Source organism: Emys orbicularis, chromosome 6 (genome assembly GCF_028017835.1).
Source record: "Emys orbicularis isolate rEmyOrb1 chromosome 6, rEmyOrb1.hap1, whole genome shotgun sequence".
NCBI lineage: Eukaryota > Metazoa > Chordata > Testudines > Emydidae > Emys > Emys orbicularis.
Window position 1 is genome coordinate 14798670 of NC_088688.1, and position 19515 is coordinate 14818184.

The 19515-nt window shown below is 45.4% G+C and overlaps 1 protein-coding gene across 1 annotated transcript in view; it reads left to right on the plus strand.

The window, feature by feature from the left end:
• CTIF (cap binding complex dependent translation initiation factor) overlaps nt 1-19515 on the plus strand; it is a 328641-nt gene that overhangs the window by 166098 nt on the left and 143028 nt on the right. The window contains exon 7 of the mRNA XM_065406541.1: nt 12146-12222. Coding sequence (XP_065262613.1) covers nt 12146-12222 — 77 coding nt within the window. The remainder of the gene's footprint in view (nt 1-12145; nt 12223-19515) is intronic.

The window sequence follows — 19515 nt, forward strand, 5'->3', positions numbered from 1 at the left end:
AATTCAGGACCCTGCCCTGTTCCCCTGCCAGTCAGCAGAGCAGGAAAACACATCATGATATAGTTCAGACCTGCTTCCTTGCGGTGTTACAAGGCTTAATTCATTAATATATGTAAAGCGTTTGGGGACCCTCTGCTGGAAGGTGCCTTAGGAGTGCTAACTATTGATAGTGCTGCAAAAATAGCTTCAGTTATTCAGAATAACTCACCGTGTCCATTAATGCTGAAAGGAAAGAGTGAGCTTCGTAGTGTTTTTATGGTAATTTAATGATCGCTCTGTTACTGTGATGGGGAAAGGTTTCAGAGTGGTAGCCGTGTTAGTCTGTATCAGCAATAACAACGAAGAGTCCTTGTGGCACCTTAGAGACTAACAAATTTATTTGGGCATAAGCTTTCATGGGCTAGAACCCACTTCATCAGATGCATGGAGTGAAAAACACAGTAGGCAGGTATAAATATACAGCACATGAAAAGATGGGGAGTTGCCTTACCAAGTGGGGGGTTAGTGCTAACGAGGTCAGTTCAGTCAGGGTGGATGTGGCCCATTCCCAATAGTTTGACCCTGATTGAATTGGGTTCTAGCCCACAAAAGCTTATGACCACATAAATGTGTTAGTCTCTAAGGTGCCACAAGGACTCCTCGTTGTTTTTGTGATGGGGAAGTCACTTATTATGAATGCTCCAGCCTCCACTGAGAAATACATGAATTCCCTGAGCTGAAAGTTCCACACTACAGAACTCTGGCCCAGCCAAGATGGGGGAATGTGTGTAAGTGTATATTTATAAAAAGGGTTTTGTTTGATGAGGATGAAACCAAAAGACTCTTGGATACAGTTTTTCAAGAGTCTCTGCAATCTCAGGAGCAAAAGGCTGAATGGAAAATTTGGGGTGGACACATCTAGTGATTATCTCAGTGAAAGCTGATGTGCCAATGGAAAAGTCATGCAGCATTTATTAGGGCCCAAAATCAATAGGATTTAATAGAAATTACTCTTTTGAACTTAGAGAATGATTCAGGGGTTGATCCAATGCCCATTGGAGGTTGGTTTAAAAATTCTTTAGGGAGGTTCTCATTCTCTATGAAATTTATAGGGCTTTTCCCAAGTGGAATTCTGAAGGGCATATGTTGGCTTGATAAAATATTTAGACTAACTGTCTGGCCCTATATACCTGCACTAAATGCAGATGCTGAAATATTGCTGTAAAGCGAGAAATGAATGAAGGATAATCTCCCCTCTTATTTCTGTAAGAAACAGGGCAAAAGCGCTCACTTCTTCTCATTGTGCCAGCTTCTACATTAATGGCCAATGTGGTGATACATCAGTGAATTAGCCATGCATGCTCTTCTCACTTCTTTGTAGATGCTGCTGAGAAGGGCCAGATTGAAAGCTGTGGAGATTGAAGTCCTTTATCTACAGTGGCGTAATGGGTGTGAACTGTGGGCCATAGATTCAGACACCACGAAGGGGTCAAAGGCAAAAAAAACCCAACAAACTCAGGAACACCAAAAATATAGGGAAAATCATACTTTAAGCAATTTTCAGTCCCAGAGGAACTGAAATAACTTAAGTTACAAAAATTCCTATAACCACATGGTAATATTGTAGCTCCCAGCTTAAATAATTCTCCCTGCCCCCTGCTAAGAGTTGGAATCAGCCAGAGTTTAGCAAGGTCTTTTCAGACTAGTACAGGCCTCTTCCAGGCTACACGCAGTCTTTCAAGGCTAGTGCAGGCCTATGCCTAAGCCAGAGTAGCTAGGTCTTCCAAAGATAGAGCAGACCTCTGCTTAGACTAAGCTCCCCAGTAGGCTTTATAGTACCTAAGCCCCTCCTTTTGTAGGCTCCAGGCAATCAGTTCCCTCCCCTAACTTAAAATGGAGTCTCCCAAACATTGCAGTCACGCTCAGCTCCAGAAGAATATCCCCACCTAATGTAAACCCACAAGCTCCAAGGAAAGGAGAAACCACATTTCCAGAGCACACCCTGCAGTTGGTTTCCATCTTCCCATTTCCCTTGGGATTTAAAGGAAATTAATATTAATTACCCATTTAGTCTTGCCCCAATCACCTGCCCCTTGGGTCTCCCCACTTGTAGTGATGGACCACTCCATAACAGACCATCTCTGGGGGTAGCAGCGGCGTTCAGGCTCCATGGCTTACTTAATCCTGGGACTCATGCCTGAGACTACCAATTTTGATGAGGGAGAGGTCATTTCCCACCATCCCCAGGTGGATGTCATGCGAATATCTGCCCTGAATTACTGGCTGACTCTGAACTCCCATTTAAAGTAGACCACAAAACATTAGCTTTTGGTAGCTAATGACCTTTGGTCAGAGGTGACCTGAGCATCATTCAAACCAGCGTCCTAGTATTAAAAAGACCTGACTGCCTGGGAGAGACCTCCACTTCCCCAACATGGTTTATTTTAAAACTGGTTTCTTTGAGTCTCCTCTGATGGCTCCACGCAGCACTGTGTTTGTTGTATCCATATCTATTGAATGTACTGGTCTATTTGTAGACAGAATAGTTACACCGGTAGTAAAGTCTGTTTTTGAGCATGACCTGGGTGAAGGAAACACATATAAATAAACAACAAATGTAAACAACACTAAAATAACATCAGTTAAAACAATTACGGTTACTTCCACTTGTAAGGTATTGTTCCCATTTTTCTGTAACCTGGGAAAAACTCCCTGTGTTTCCTAAGTCAGATTATAACTGATTTTGCATTTGCAGATTCTTGTAACAAAGGGGAATTTCTTTTGTCTGTTATTTATATTCTTCCTACAGTACTTTATGGAAGTTTGAGAACCTCTGCAGAGTCCTGTTTCTGTACAACATAGAAGAGACTTCAATAGGCTGTTTCCAGAGCATCAATACCTCACTTTTCTGATTGGAGTTGGTGGGGTTGTCCTTGGTTTTGACTCACCAACCCCTGGGGGCCGTGCACCATGATGAACATAGCAGCCAGGAGTTGTAATATGTTTCCAGAGGCAGTTCGTGCTATGGGACTATGGACATTCTGGATTTTTAAAGTCTTGATATATCTGAATTGTACTCTGTCAGACTGGTAGGATGTATATAGTGGGATGCTGCAGGGCTCTGTGCTGGGTCCTGATAGTCAATATTTTCATTATTGACTTGGATGATGGAGTGGAGAGTATGCTTATAAACTTTGCAGATGATACCAAGATGGGAGTGGTTGCAAGCACTTTGGGGGTCAGGATTAGAATTCAAAAGGACCTTGACAAATTGGAGAATTGGTCTGAAATCAGTAAGAAGAAATTCAATAAAGACAAGTGCAAAGTACTACACTTAGCAAGGAAAATGTAAATGTGCAACTACAAAATGGGAAATAACTGAAAAGTGTCTGGGGTTTTAGTCAATCACAAATTGAATATGAGTCAACTATGTGTTGCAGTTGAGAGAAAGGCTAATATAATTCTGGGGAGTCTTAACAGGAGTGTCAATGTAAGGCACGGGAAGCAATCTGCACTGGTGAGGCCTCAGCTGGAGTTCTGTGTCCAGTTTTGGGTGCCACACTTTAAGAAAGATGAGGACAGCTGGTGAGAGTCTAGAGGACAGCAACAAACATGAGAAAAGGGTTAAAAAATGAGAAAAGATTAAACACTGGTCATGTTTAGTCTTGAGGAAAGAAGACTGAGAGGGGGACCTGATAACAGTCATCAACATGTTAAGGGCTGTTATAAAGAGGGCAGTGATCAGTTGTTCTCCATGTTCACTGGAGGAAGCACAAGAAGTAAATGGACTTAATGTTCAGCAAGGGAGATTTAGGTTAGATATTAGGGGAAACTTTCTGACTATTAGGGTAAGTTCTGGAATAGTTTTCCAAGAGGGGTTGTGGAATTCCCATCATTGGAGGTTTTGAAGTCAAACACCTGTCAGGGATGGTCTCGGTATAATTGGGCCTGCCTCAGTTCAGGGGGCTGGACTGGATAACCTCCCAAGGTCCTTTCCAGCCCTACATTGCTGTGATTCCATGATTCTATATCTTGAAAAGCTCCAGGGTTGAGATTTAAAATTGAATCATAGAGCACGTGTAAGCACACTCCTTAAAAGTGAGGTTCAAGCCCAGTTCCAAGTGGGAATATTATATTCTGCCTACCCAGTGATCCCAAAAATGTTAACTGCAGATCTGTTCTTCATGCTGCCTCCTGAACAGTGTTGTGTAGTCACGCTCCTGCTGTTCAGTTGGGGCTTATGTGTTTCACTGGTGGGATGAAGTGACCTGATCACTATGGGGGTACAGTTTGTAACGACTGGAGTTTTGTGAAAGGTGTACATAAATTATCACTAGCAGTCAGCTTGCAATGTCCATGCAACATCTGAACCGAATGCTTCATTGTGGCTCCCCAAGAAAGCTTTGAGTCTTTGGGGCAAACTGGGAGAGCGGGGCCGTGTGTGGAAATGGCCCCATGTACAATACCTTAATGCACTGAAGAGAGAGTTTTATATATACATCATAAAAACGCTCACCATAGCAGCCACAGTGGGTTCTATAACCTCCCTCTGACCTCCTCTGTGCCTCCAAGAGAGATTCTCCTGTTGAAACTAAAAACTGCATTTCTGCCGCAACTAAACGTTACTGTTGTTGTATGTGCCTCTTAGCCTTTAATGGCCATCATACATTTACAGTACACTCCACTTAATAGGGAAGCAGTTAACCAGGAAATCCTCTAAATCAGAACATCTCTCAAGGAGCAACTTCCCACCCATCTCATTTGGATGAATTACCCGTCAGTAGGGATGGGATGTCCTGATTCACCAAGCATGAACATCCTGTTACGGTGCCTCTGAGCTCCGGTGGGCAGCTGCAGAGCTTATCGACTTCTGAATTGTCTGCTGTGGAGCTTGTAAGGCTCGCAGCAACTAGGATGGAGGCAGCTGCAGATTTTCCACGCTCTGTTCCAGTCCTTGTGGAGATTGGAAACTCTGTTACACGTTCCTGTCCTGGTCTAATCTAGCCCCAGACCTAGCAGTAAGGTTGGAAGAAGGTTGATGAGTCGGATTAAGAAGCCATCCAGTTTACTGTGGTTTTGGTGGAGGGGAAGGGTCCTATTTTTAATGAAGGTGCTCTGACAATTCAGCTTCTTCCTTTGTTTGGTCAGAGCATTTTGCAAACCTGTTGTGGCTTATCCCATCGATTTCCAGTTCAGTTAAGGGAAGAAAACCAGTTGATTCCTTATGCAGGAGCGACTGTATTACTAAAAACACCTTCCCACAAAAAATGAATACTTTGGAATTTGAAGGAATAAATTTATCATCTGAATTTTTGTAGAAGGGAAATAGTTTATTTGCAGCTTCCTGTCATTGTTTGGTACAACTTTGTGGCATGTGAATCAGGTCAAGGATTTGAGCCATGCCATTGCCATCTTCTACAGGGAGAAAAAATTCCCCTCCTGTAACATTCACAAGTGAATGAAAGGCTGAGTGCTGTGGAAATTCCTGGAATGGGAGGAGGGAATAGCAGGTAGTCTCCAAGGAACTGTCTCCAGCCAAAACACAAACAATAGTTATTCTTTGCTTTGTAAAGTATTGGCCTTGATCGTGGAAATCGGATGGGAAGGTGGTCAGGGTCAAACTGGTGGGGGTGCTGTCCCAAGTTCCACCCACAAACAACGCCCCGCCCACTCTAAAGTGAGTGAGTAGCTTCTGTATGAGGACAAGGACATTTTTTGTTACAATTTTGCAATGCTGATCAAAGAGCCCCCCTATGTTTTGTCACTGGAGGTGGTTGTGATTTAACTCTTTAATTCTGTGTAGTGTATTGTCTTTTCATAATGCATATCTGTTTTCTGAGCCTCATGTCAGCTTAGACTTCATGTACTTTACAGTGCCCTGGAGAGAAGATGAACGGGATGTTTGGGAGAAGAGTTGGGGCAGGAGGAGGTTGAGCTATGAGTTTCATATGGCAGTTGGACAAATGTTAGTGGTTAGAATTTTTTGGTACTGACTGTAAAGTGCTGAGAGCGTGACACTGACACGGTAAAATCTCAGTAAATACATGTAGCTGTGGTTTTATGGTGTCCGGGACTTTCCTGCCCTGGAGTAAATAATCCCTTTTGTAGTCAGATTAACATCTTTTTCTCACAATGTTTCATGAGTTTCTGTATCAGTTCAGGTTTGTTTTCTTTCTAGGTCAGTTCTGGAACTGCCGTTTTTTGTACTGGCTCCAGCTGATGATATTTTACCTTTGTGATAACACCATCAGTGTCTTCAAAGTAAAACAAAAAAGACACCCGGGGTTTGCATACAATAAAATGGGGCAAGACTACTAGAATCTACTGTAGATTTCATAACCCACCTGTTCAGTTCAAGCCTTCTGCAGCCATTTCTTTAGGATAAACTGAGGGGCGAGATGTTTCTTTGCATGGGCAGGACGGTGGTAAAAATCTCACTGAGATAAAGCTCACATCCAATAATGCCTTGGTAATGCCAAATGATTTTTCAGCACCCATTATTTTTGCCGACAAACCCTGCTATTTCTCTTGCTCTTTTCTGCTGTCCTGGCTCCAACGTGGCTATTTTAAACTAAGATGCTACTTGGTTAATTTACTACCCTTTTGCCATAATTCTCTAAGTATTTGTTGTGAAAAAACATCCGTAAAAAAAAAAAAAAAAATGAAGGCAGCTCTTTTCTGCAGGGAAATGCACATCTGAAAACCATAATGAATAAAATGGTCCCTACCAGCAGAGGGGCAAAGTGACAACATTTGACCTTTTGCAGCCCCTTAAATTTCAGCCAGATCCGCACTATCCCTGATACACCTCTTCGAAATTATCCACCACAGAATAAATTTACACACGAGTTTTTGAGAAGCTAGATCGGGGATGGTGATCAGATATGGCTGGGTTGAGACCATTTAATTGGTAAGGACGTCGCTTTTAGGAATCCCTTGACTGGACCCCTGGGGTCAGGCAGGCTATGTTAACTTCATGATGGCATAATTGGCTTATTCTGTTTTTTTTCCTGTGGTTTAACATTGTCAGTGAAATGGACAGAAGGAGTGGTTGAGTTTGTATAATTTCCTATGCAGACGTTACAGAACATGAAGCCTGCAAATACTGTAACAGCACATGCCATAAGAGTGGCTTTAAATATAACCTCTCTCCCCTGGTTCCCACCCCCACTTCATTAAGTCTTTCCCAGATGAGTAACCAGGGAAACCTGGGTTAATAAGTTCATGAGTCTGACAGTGCAGCGTAGAGGGTGGTTTGCTTTGGAGTGGGAGGGGGGAGGCAGGTTCCGAGGCTGCTGCAGAATGTCAGCATGTTCTTGAAAGATTTTTATTTGTTCTCTCTATGGAATTTTGTATGTAAATGGTGCTGTGGCAACAAAGAGAGCTGCCCCGTTTCTCGAGTCTTATGGGTGGGGCAACAGGGGGTTAAGAATTGTTAAAATAGATGTATTAAGTGGTTAAAATACAGACAGCGAAGTGTGTGTGTGTGTGTGTGTGTGTGTGTTTGCCACTGCATGGGCATTTATCTGCGCATAGCAGTGGTTCACCCAGTCCAGCCTCAGGCCCAGCTACTGCCTCAGTTTACCTTCCTATCTCATATCAAACAAACCATCACACCTGCTGGCTTCACAATATTGCTCCCTTTCTGGGTCTGGTTAATTACCCTAAAATGACACTCAAAACCTGCCACCCCTCTTCCCTAGGCTTTTAGTTTACAATGAGCTTCAGCACTTGTATAGTCCTCCCGCCAGGCTCAGAAGTCTTACCCATTCTTTGCCAGGACTTCACCTCCCTTCCAGCCCTCCCTTTAGGGCTTCACAATCCTTCGTAGCCCTCTTAACTGGGGTTTCTCTCTCAGTGGGCTCGTACTCCCTGGAGGTCTCTCTCCCAAGTCCTCTACTTGGGAACTCTGGAGCGTGATCTTTATTCTGCTAAGCTAAAGAGTTGCCTTATAGAGTTATAGAGTTGCCTTATGTACATGGTGGCTAGTCATGAGACTGCCACCTGCCCCAAAGATCAGTTCCCCAGATTCGTCAGGGAACTGTGCATCACTGCATACCCACTCTTCAGAGGGGGCTAGGCCTTGGAACAGCGTTGTCTGGACCCAGACGCCCACTACCCTTAAAGGGGGAAGACCACCCTCTTACACTGTGCATGTGTATCTTATCTAAAATTATATATAAAAACAGGCTGTGAAAAATCACATTGTCCAACAGCAGTAGCGGTTGCTTGTTAATTTCAAACCACAGCTGCTCTGTGGCCTGAAAGGAGAAGATAATTTTACCGCTTGCCCGGAGAGGAATTGAACCAACTCCTTTGCTTGAGACTGTTGTGGGGACCAGGGTGTGACGCTTACTGCCCACCAGAGAAGGCACTGACTCATTGATGTGTTCGCTTGGAGGCCATAAACTAAAATGGCCTCCTCCTATCCCAATTTTCTTGTAGCAGAAAATGCTGAGTATTTGCCTATCCAGTCCACTGCTTAGCTAAACTTGCCCCTTTGGCTACATCTCAGTCAGTTACACCTTCATACTGAATGGGAAGAGTGCAACTGCTAATTAGGTGTGGTTATCGAAAAATCATATTTTCTGATTGGAAAACCACACTTGGGATCCAGATTGTCCTCAGAAAAGTCACCTTAAAAACAAGTGTGTGCACACGCGTGTGTGTAAAAATATGACTATGCCACACGTAATGGGGATATCTGTCAGATACATAGTGGAACCATGTAATACATTATTTTATTATGAACCTTTTGACTGCTCTCTAAACCATCTGTCCAAGAATTACTCTAACATTCCAGTTCTCTGAGCAGCTTCAGCCATTTTTTTTAAATTAGCCTGCTACAATGCCCTTCCTCCCCATTGTAGACTTCCTTTCCCCAAAATTAGCCCGGCTAGAACCCCAAAATATGTCCAATCAAGGGCTGGTGGCTTCCTCTCTTCCACTCCCCAAGAAAACATAAAAGTCTCATGACTGGGTTTAGAAAAAGGGACCTGTGCCCCATGGCAAAGGGAGATTCCTAACTTCCTGATAGGGACATAGAATTTTCTCCTGTCCAGACACATCCAGGTCCCCTGCAGGCCTCATCTGAGTAGAAGATTCCCTCAGATGTAATCATTCTGTCTTCCACATGCCATGCTGATAACCAGAGTTTTGTTAATTTTGCTCTGCTGCTGCTTGGCAAAGTTTTGAGCAACAGCAGAGCTCCTGTGGGAGGAGGGAGACATGCAGCAATGCATCCGTTTATGCTGAGTTTACATTTGGAATGGCTGGCGTTCTAGATATTTAATGAAAGCTTAAATCCTGCAGAAATTGGTTTATGGGTCCTTGTGCTTGCCAGAGAGGACTATTAACTGTTTGCAATGCATTAACTTTAGTTTTAAAAAATGCCGTAGTGTAATGGCCTCAAACTTTCCTGCACTGCATTACTACAGGGTTCTTCAGCAAAGTAGCTGAGTACTCTAGTATCTTTTCCTTAATCAGTGGTGTGCTATGTAGAATTGTGAGACAAGATCCAGCAAGCATAAACGGAACGGTATTTATGATGCCAGGTGAATGGCCTTACAGCAAGTTACTGCAGAACACCATGTTGTTGTACTTTGCTGAACTACACAGTAGCCCCATTGGACGCTCCAAGATTAATCTGCTTGAAAACAAATACAGTGTCATCTCCCCTTGGGTTTCAATAACACACATTGTCACTACTTATATGTTGTAGCAGAGACTGTAACGTGTGTATTAAGGGCATCTTGATATGGATTTCAAGAGCAGAGAGAAGGTCTTGTGGTTAAATACATAATAGAGAGTTGGGAAAACTATTTCTAGTCCTGGATCTTCCACAAATTTTGTGGCACCTGGGCTGAGTCATGCAATCTCTCTGTGCATCAAAATGGTGAAGGAGAAGGTTCAGAAATGACTTGCACATGAGCTATACCTACATAGGGAGTAGATTTCAGGTAGCAGAGGACTCTTTAATCTAGCAGACGGATACTTAACATGGTCCAAAGGCTGGAAATTGAAGCTAGGCAAACTTAAACAAAGTGTAAACATTTGGAACAATTTACCTACGGCTGTGATAGATTCTTCCTCATATGAAGTCTTCAGATCAGGATAGGATGTCTTTCTAAAAGATGTACTCTAGCTCAACCAAAAGTTATAGGCTTCATGCAGGAACCACTTGATGAAATTCTCTGGACTGTATTATGCAAGTGCTCAGACTTGATTATCATAACACTTCCTTCTGGCCTTAAAATGTCTGAAGCTATGATGCTTGCCTAGCTCACAGGCAGGTTGTGAGGCTAAATTCATTAATGTTCATAAAGACCTTTGCACTTCTGTACCATCTCCCACGAGGATCTGGAAGTGGTGTTCTTGCTATTGTAATGGCTACTAAAGTGAACTCTAATAACTTTTACTGAGGTGTTGGGAGAGAGGGAACTTTTGAAAGTGTGGTTGGTGTGTCCTGTTGTTTTGCCAGTGTAACAAAGAACTGCTACATGCTCAGACATACTCTCTCCTCCCCAGATGCATGCCACTTTCTGGTGGCCTCTCTCATGTGGTGATTCATTAGCTTTGAGGCAGAGACTGTAACTCAGAGGAGAAGATGGATTGTTATGGAAATATAAAGAGTGATTTTTACAGTGCTTTTACTGCCAGCCTGGGAAGTACTGTAGTGCATAAATAAAATATTTTTACTGCCTTTGGTGGTTATCATGGCTTCATAGATCCAAGAAAATAAATAATACTTTGAACTTATTTAGTGCCTTTCATCTAAGAACCTCAAAACTCTTTGTGAGCATCAGTGAAGCCTCACAACACCCGTAGGATGAAAGTAAGTAAAATCCTCCCCATTTATCAGATGGGTAAACTGAGTCACAGTGAACACAGCATAGTCTAATGGATAGGGGATAAAATTGGGAGCCAGGAGCCTGGGTTCTAATCCCAGCTCTTTCACTAACTTGGCCGGGCAAATCACTTATTGTTTCCCCATCTGTAAAATGGGGATAATATGCCCCTATATGAGAGAGGTGTTGTACGGGTTAATTAATAATGGTAAAGCACTGTGAGGATGGAAAAATGCTTTTTAAGCACGAAGTATGTCATTCATTTATTGACTTACCTGTGCTAAAACAGTGAATAAATGTGGTGCCAGGAATAGAAGCCAGGAGTGTTCTGACTCTCACAGTGGGCTTGTTCTGATTTCTAGGCAACATGGTTTCTAGGCAACACGGTCTCCCTAACTAGTTATCCTAGATAGTAGGTTTTGTAACGAAGTTACGAGGGTGATAGGCTTTGTAGTATATAGCGGCTGCGGTTTGTGTATAAGGTAACTGATCACAGAAGCATACAGGGAGTATATTAGAGCACAAAGCATAGAGTATTGCTGTTCTCTGATGAACCCTAATATCAAAATGAAGTTGTGGGGATGGGAGGTGGACATGAAGCTGCACACGATGTGACATTCCTGCTGACTCCCACTCCAGTGCTCTGTCAGCTAAATTTTGCTCCTTATCTTTCCAAATAAATGTTGTAAATTTTTACTGCTGAGTTTAAAAAAAAAAAAAAAGAGTGGATGGTTTATAATGGAAATAAAACAGCACCCTTATCATAGTGGTACAAATAACATTTCAGTGGCATGAGTGCCTGAATTCCCAGTAAATCAGATATCGGGTGCCGTTAATAATAATCCTTTAAGTTGTATAACACCATTCATCTGAGAGTTTCAGATGGCTTCAGATTAACTAACCCCCAGAGCTGCCCTGAGGTAGTTGTCATGATGCCTGTTTTACAGATCTTGCAAGCTGAGGGAGAGATGCATTTATAAAGTTTAATCTGTGGTACCGATTTTCTTGTTGTGTAGGACAGACAAGGAGCAATGCATGCAGCGTAGTTGTAGCCGTGTTGGTCCCAGGATATTAGAGAGACAAGGCGGGTGAGGTAATATCTTATACTGGACCAGTTTCTGTTGGTGAGAGAGACAAGCTTTCGAGCCACACAGAGCTCTTCTTCTACTTCAACCACCTTGTCTCTCTAAGGAGCAACGTGTAATTTACGCACATCCACACAGTGGGACTAGTACCCAGTACCCAGTTCTAACTATTTAAACATCTCTGCCTCATAGATCTCAGAATTCACAATCGCCTTTTTTTCCTCTTTTAACCAGGGTTATCATCCATTGCCGCATGAGGCTGAAATTGCACACACCAAAAAACTATTCAGAAGAAGGAGAAACGACCGGAGGTAAGAGAGACCTGTCCAAAGGGCCTTTGACCTTCTGTTACTCATCCTGCATCTCCTCTCCCTACCTCTTTGAATGTTTTTCAATGATATTGTGTTTATCTGAAATATTTATGAAATGCAAAATACTACATTATGATACCAGGGCTCCACGGTCTGCACTGACTTCCCACTGGCTTCTGGGTGGAGTTTAAGGTGTTGGTTATGGCCTAATAAACCCCTAGATGGCCTGGGACCACCCGGATCTGACAGACTGCCCCCTCCCTGTACCATACTGTCTCAGCTGGTCTACCGAGCTGGATCCCCCTTTTTATGGAAGAGAGGAGGTGACTGGTGCGATGTTCTCTGTGAGGGTATTGAGACTGCAGAACTTGTCCCCCCCTTGGTCTGAGAGAGTCTGAATTTGGTGTCTTTCTGGGCACGCTGCAAAAGAATCAGTTTGAGAGGATTTTTGGAGAGGGCTGAGGGTGGGCTTCCTAGATAATGAAGGGCAGGTCTATGCTGCAGTTAAACGCCCACAGCTGGCCCGTGACAGTTGACTGAGGCTCGCAGGGCTCGGGCTGTGGGGCTGTAAAATTGTAAGGTAGAAGTTTGGGCTCGGGCTTGAGCCTGGACTCTGGGACTTGCCCCCCCCTTGTTGCGTCCCAAAGCTCAGGCTCCAGGCCTTAACACCTACACCGCAAGTTTACAGCCTCACACCCCGAGCCCTGGGAGTATAACTGCAGTATAGACATAACCAAAGGGGAATAGGTGGCTAGCTGGCTAGCCTGTGGAACCAGTCATTTTAAAGCTGCTGAGATTTAATGTAATTGTATTTATTGTATCATAATACTAGAGCACCTAAAGCCTTGGATAGGCATCATTATTTAATTTTATTTATATAGATTTTAAATAATAAATTAAATTTAATAATGAATAATTAAAATTTATAAATAATTAGTTTGCACAGTTACTAAAAACCAATCAGGAAATACAGGCGTTCATCTTAACTTGTTCATGTTGCACACACAGGTAGTATTTTCAATTCCTGGTTGTTGTTTTTTTGGTTCTGTGCTATTCAGTATACGTGTTTATACTGACCTCTTTATTGTAGTACCCACCCTCTCTCCACAGGGAGAAGCGTGTGCACTATTAGAGAAGCCAAGGTCAAAGAAATGTGCCTTGTGCTTGAAATGGAAAGGGGTTAGGTTTGTGACAGTCCTTAGAACCTGGCGGAGTTCATTCCACAGTCTCGGACCAGGCCCGGGGAAAGTTCTGTTTCCTGCACAAACAAGCTTTACTCTTATTGTTGAGAGTTCCCACTGGGCCAGAGGAGCAAAGTTGTCAGCCGTGATCTTCATCCTGGAGCTTTAGAGATAGTCTTTTAGGTATCCTGGACCCAGGCTGTAGAGCGCTTTGAAGATAAAGACCAAGACCTTGAACTTGCTTAGAAAGACTATGGAAAGCCGGCATAGAGAGCGGAGGACAGGTGTGATGTGCTCACTGTAGCCTGTTTTGCTGAGGATACATGCTGCACCTTTCTGTACTAGCTGGAGTTTCCTGTGTGCTGAAGGTTTTGTGCCCAGGTGTATCTCATTGCTGTAATGAAGCCAAGAGGTGACAAAGGTTTGAATAACTGAGGTTGGTCATATCCTGTGTACGGTATAAAGTGTACACTGTGAAGGACACCTGCTGTACAAAGCTACTGAGTTAATCTTGTTATACGGTAGAAACCTGGGCCTGGATTTTCCAAAGTGATGTGTGAATACGAAGGAGAGGGGGTGGAGGGTGCCTGGTACTCACAGTGAACAGTGGGCAGAGGTCCCAAAAAAGCCAAAATTCAAGTTAAAATTGATCAAACCCGAATATTGGCTTTTTCAAAACCTGGGAATTTTTTGGAGAACGTTAGTAAATACCGAAAACGTAGGGCCTTGTGCATAACACAGGTCACAGAATTTCGGCCACTAATTCCTGCACTGAGCAGAATAACAAGTGGTTGAAGCAGGGCACATATAACCATATGGCTGGGTCCCCCCAGCACAATCGTTGCTATGTGAGTGGGACCGAAATAAAATGGGCCTCTTTGAATCAGAATGTGGGCCTGATTTTCCTTCCGTTACACCTATGTAAATCAAGGGTAACTCTGCTAAAATCAATGAGGCTATGTCTGTGTAAAACTGGTGTGAGACCCGTGTGTGTGTGTGTGTGTGTGTGTGTGTATCTTCCTGAAGGCTTCTCGCAGCTCAGGACTCTTCTCTCTGGGTGGGAAACATTTAGCATTACTGCAAGTCTTCCCTGTTAAGGAAGCCTTTGAAATGGTGCTATTTCTGTGACCTGTACTTACAGCTGTTGGGCCAGATCCTCAGCTGGTGTAAACATGTGTAGCTCCATTTACCCAGCTGACAGTCTAGCCCAGGGATAGGAACCTTTTTTCTATTAGGGGCCACAGACGCACAGAAAAAATCAGTCGCGGGCCACACACAGCCCCGTGTGGGGGCAGGGCACAGAGGTTCGGGGCTTCCCCTAGGCTCCGGGGTGGGGTGAGAAATGAGGGGTTCAGGGTGCAGGAGGGGGCTCTGGGTTGGGGCAGGGGGTTGGAGTGCAGCAGGGGGCTCATGGCTGGGGCAGTGGGTTCAGGATGGGGGTGCAGGCTTTGAAAGGGAAATTAGGTTGCGCAAGGGAGTCCCGACCTTGGGTAGGGGGGTTGGGATGGAGATGTGGGCGGGGTTTGGGATGTGGGAGGGGGCTCAGGGCTGGGGCCGGGGTGCAGAAGGGGATGAGGGATGTGGTCCCCGGCCGGGCACCGCCTACCTCAAGTGGCTCCCGGTCAGCAGCACAACGGTGCTAAGGCAGGCTTTCCCCCGTCCTGGCCCTGCGCCGCTCCTGGAAGCGGACACAATGTGGCCAGGCGGCTGTGCACGCTGCTTGCCCCCGCAGCTCCCATTGGCCACAGTTCCCGGCCAATGGGAGCTGAGGGGCGGCACTTGCGGGCGGGGGTAGGCACATACGGACTCTGAGCTTCCCTGATCGCCCCTGCGCCTCGACTGGCCTGGCACCCTAGCTTCCCCCTGCAGCGGGGTGAGCTGGTGCTCGCGGCTCCAGCCCCGCGGGGTGGCGCCGAGGTTCAGGGCTTCTGGCCCGTGGCACAGAGACTTGCCACGGGGTGGATGAAATTAAGCAGGAGGCCAGATCTGGGCCAGAGGTTCCCCACTCCTGATCTAGCCCATTGTGCAGTTGTGAAAGAATCACATTATAGGTGTTTCTTTTTCCTCCTGCTGTGTTCAGGTTACCATTATAAACTGTCAACAAACAAGCATTTAGCTCCCCCTGAGGACATTCTGCCCTCCTCCCCACAGATTACAAGAACAGATTGCAGAGGAAACTGCCTTGGGTTGATATTGGAAGATCACATAGTGAGATAAAGTATAGCTAATATATGCAGACTAGTCCAAGGGTTTTGCAAAGGGACTGTGATAAATCTCCCAAGAGGCGATCGGTAACCTGTGAATTACAAAGACATTCATAATGTATGTTGTTCATGCTAGAGCAACAGAGCCATGAACCATGTATGCTGAATTAGGACAAAAGCAAGGAATCCACTGAGACACTTTACATTTCAGTCGATAACGCAACATGGGAGTCAGATCGACTGGGGGGAGAGACAACAGTTCATTTCAGCCCTTTTAAAAAACAAATATGCCAAATGCTTGAAAGAGTGAGTGAACTCTCAAGTGCTGCCATCCTGTGACCCTCTGCAAAGTACAGCATCCCACAGTCTGGTAGCCACACAAGACTTTTCCGTTCGTGACCTTAGGGAATGAGATTATGATTCACAAGGGGTGTGATTTAGCCCATCCCCTCTAGTTCCTAATGCCTTGTCCCATCCCTTTTCCTGTCAGACTGAATCTGATTCTTCCCCCAATCTTTATAGAAAGAAGGCAACTTCGTAATAAGATTATTGCATTTATAGGACATGTTCTATAGTGCATCCCTTAAGACCGACACTTAAAAAGTGTATTAAGAACCTACTCGCTGGAGGACTAACCCGATACTAGCTGGTGGGAGTATAGGCTCAGGGAGGTGGGGTTTATTAGGAATTATTTCAGGCCAAACTGCTAGCCGCTCGTTGGACGGAAACCCTATTTCCTGGGAGGCAGGCAGTGCACTCTTGGGGAAATGATCCGATGGTGCGTAGAAATACCTAGATGGATTAGATTGGGGTAGGTTTTATGTTCACAATGCATGACTGGGGAGCCTGGAGTTCTGAGCTCCTTTCTCAGCTCTGCCATCAATTTTCTGTTAACCTCGCTGAACCCCAATTTCCCCTCCTGCAAAGGGGATAATGCTTCTTGAGCATGGGGACTGAGAAGTTCAGTCCATCAGTGTTAGTAAAGCACTCCGTGAGAGCTTCTGACGGACACTGCTCTAGAATTTGGAAAGAGCATTTTTAATCTTAATTTTAAAATGTTTGAAACAACTGCCTAAGACAGGGGAGGGCAAACTACGGGATTGCCAGCCCTGTTGCACAGCGGGGCTAAGGCAGGCTCCCTGCCTGCCCTGGCCCCTCGCTGCTCCTGGAAGTGGCCAGCACCACGTCCCTGCGGCCCGTGGCGGAGGGGGAGAGCTGTGTGCTGCCCTTCCCTGCAGGCACCGCCCCCTGCAGCTCCCATTGTTTGGGAACGGGGAACCACAGCCAATGGGAGCTTTAGGGGTGGTGAGAGCAGCGTGAGAGCAGCGTGTGGCGGAGCTGCCTACCCCACCCCACCCCCAGGAGCCACTGCCAGGCATGCTGGCCACTTCAAGGAGCGGCGCGGGGCCAGGGCAGGCAGGGAAGCTGAGCCCCCTAACCCCCTGCCGCACACCTCTTGCACCCCAACCCCCTGCCCTGAGCCCCCTCCTGCACTCTGCACCCCTCCTGCACCCCTGCCCTGAGCCCCCTCCTGCACTCCATACTCCTCCTGCACCCCCAAGCCCCTGCCCTGAGCCCTTCCTGCACCCCAACCCCCTGCCCTGAGCCCCCTCCCGCACTCTGCATCTCCTCCTGCACCCCAACCCCCTGCCCTGAGCCCCCTCCTGCACCCTGTACCCCTCCTGCACCTCAACCCCCTACCCTGAGCCCCCACCGCACTCCGCACCCCCTCCTGCACCCCAACCCCCTGCCCGGAGCCCCCTCCCACACTCTGCACCCCGTCCTGCACCACAACCCCCTGCCCTGAGCCCCCAACCCCCTGCCCTGAGCCCCTCCTGCACCTCAACCCCCTACCCTGAGCCCCCTCCTGCATCTCAACCCCTTGCCCTGAGCCCCTTCCTGCACACCGCACTCCCTCCCGCACCCCAACCCCCTGCCCCAGCCTTACATTCATGGCCCTGCATACAATTTCCCCACCCAGATGTGGCCCTCAGGCCAAAATGTTTGCCTACCCCTGACCTAAGAGGATGTGATGTCAGTACAAACTCCACACTAGCCAGGGAAGGGTTAATGAGCTGACGTGGCCTCTGTCATCCCCACCTTGCTTCACCTGCAAGAGCTGTGAGGCCTGGAGGGGGCGGCTAAAAGGAGAGAGAACGCTGAATGGAGAGGAGACTGGGAGGGAGAGCAGTTTTTTGTGCTGGCTCCTGAAGGACAAGTTGCATAGCACGTGCGTGCAATATGCCTGGCTTATTGGTCATAGTCCCAGCCATAGACAACTGAGCATCCTTGTGTTTACTTTGTTACCTGGGCCTATCGTGTTCCCCGTTTGATCTGGAGTATTATGCTTACTGCTCTATTTGAGACCTGCTTACGGTCTGAATGGTACTGCGGTCGATGGGGGCCCCCTGAAGGGGACGACTGTCTTCAATAGGTTTGCCCCCTACTGGAGTTTATGCAGTAATTAGTCATGAGCCAGAAGCAACATGGTCAAACGGAGGGCGGGGAACAAGTGAAGCTGAATCGATTCTCCCACCAAACATCTCTCAGCAAACTCTTTAGACTGAGAGACCTTGGATAATCCTCCAGACTTTGATGGCTGGCCGGCAACCCTCTCCCACTACATGGCTAGACTGGTGCTATCAGCTGCTTCATATAAACAGCCTATACACGCTGGAACCTTCTCACTTCACAGTGTATCGCAGAATATCATGGAAGCCTTTAAAAAGAACAGGAGTACTTGTGGCACCTTAGAGACTAACAAATTTATTAGAGCATAAGCTTTCGTGGGCTACAACCCACTTCTTCGGATGCATATAGAGTGAAACATATATTGAGGAGATATATATACACACATACAGAGAGCATGAACAGGTGGGAGTTGTCTTACCAACTCTGAGAGGCCAATTAAGTAAGAGAAAAAAAACTTTTGAAGTGATAATCAAGATAGCTCAGTACAGACAGTTTGATAAGAAGCAAGTGTGAAAATACTTACAAGGGGAGATAGATTCAATGTTTGTAATGGCTCAGCCATTCCCAGTCTTTATTTAATCCTGAGTTGATTGTGTCTAGTTTGCATATCAATTCCAGCTCAGCAGTCTCTCGTTGGAGTCTGTTTTTGAAGTTTTATGACAGACCTGCGGGTGGCTATCTTAAAACAGAAAAACTTCAAAAACAGACTCCAACGAGAGACTGCTGAGCTGGAATTGATATGCAAACTAGACACAATCAACTCAGGATTAAATAAAGACTGGGAATGGCTGAGCCATTACAAACATTGAATCTATCTCCCCTTGTAAGTATTTTCACACTTGCTTCTTATCAAACTGTCTGTACTGAGCTATCTTGATTATCACTTCAAAAGTTTTTTTTCTCTTACTTCCTCTCAGAGTTGGTAAGACAACTCCCACCTGTTCATGCTCTCTGTATGTGTGTATATATATCTCCTCAATATATGTTTCACTCTATATGCATCCGAAGAAGTGGGTTGTAGCCCACGAAAGCTTATGCTCTAATAAATTTGTTAGTCTCTAAGGTGCCACAAGTACTCCTGTTCTTTTTGCGGATACAGACTAACACGGCTGCTACTCTGAAACCTGTCATCATGGAAGCCTTTGCTGTCCATCATTTTAATGCTGCTTATGATGCCCCGAGAGAGCGCTCCCTCTATAAAATTGATTTGCAGGAAGTGGGGTCTCAAAATGGTTATTTTATGTGAAAAGCATGGTACAGTGGGAATTTTTAAAAAAAAATCTCATTTAATCATACTGTTTATAGTTTAAATGTACAGGTTGTATTGGAACATAGAACTGGTTGCAAAGATACTCACACTTTATTGCTGTGTTATTATCTTATCATCCCCAGGCATTGTGTTGGTGGATATAAGATTCATTCCACTGGTGGTGTAG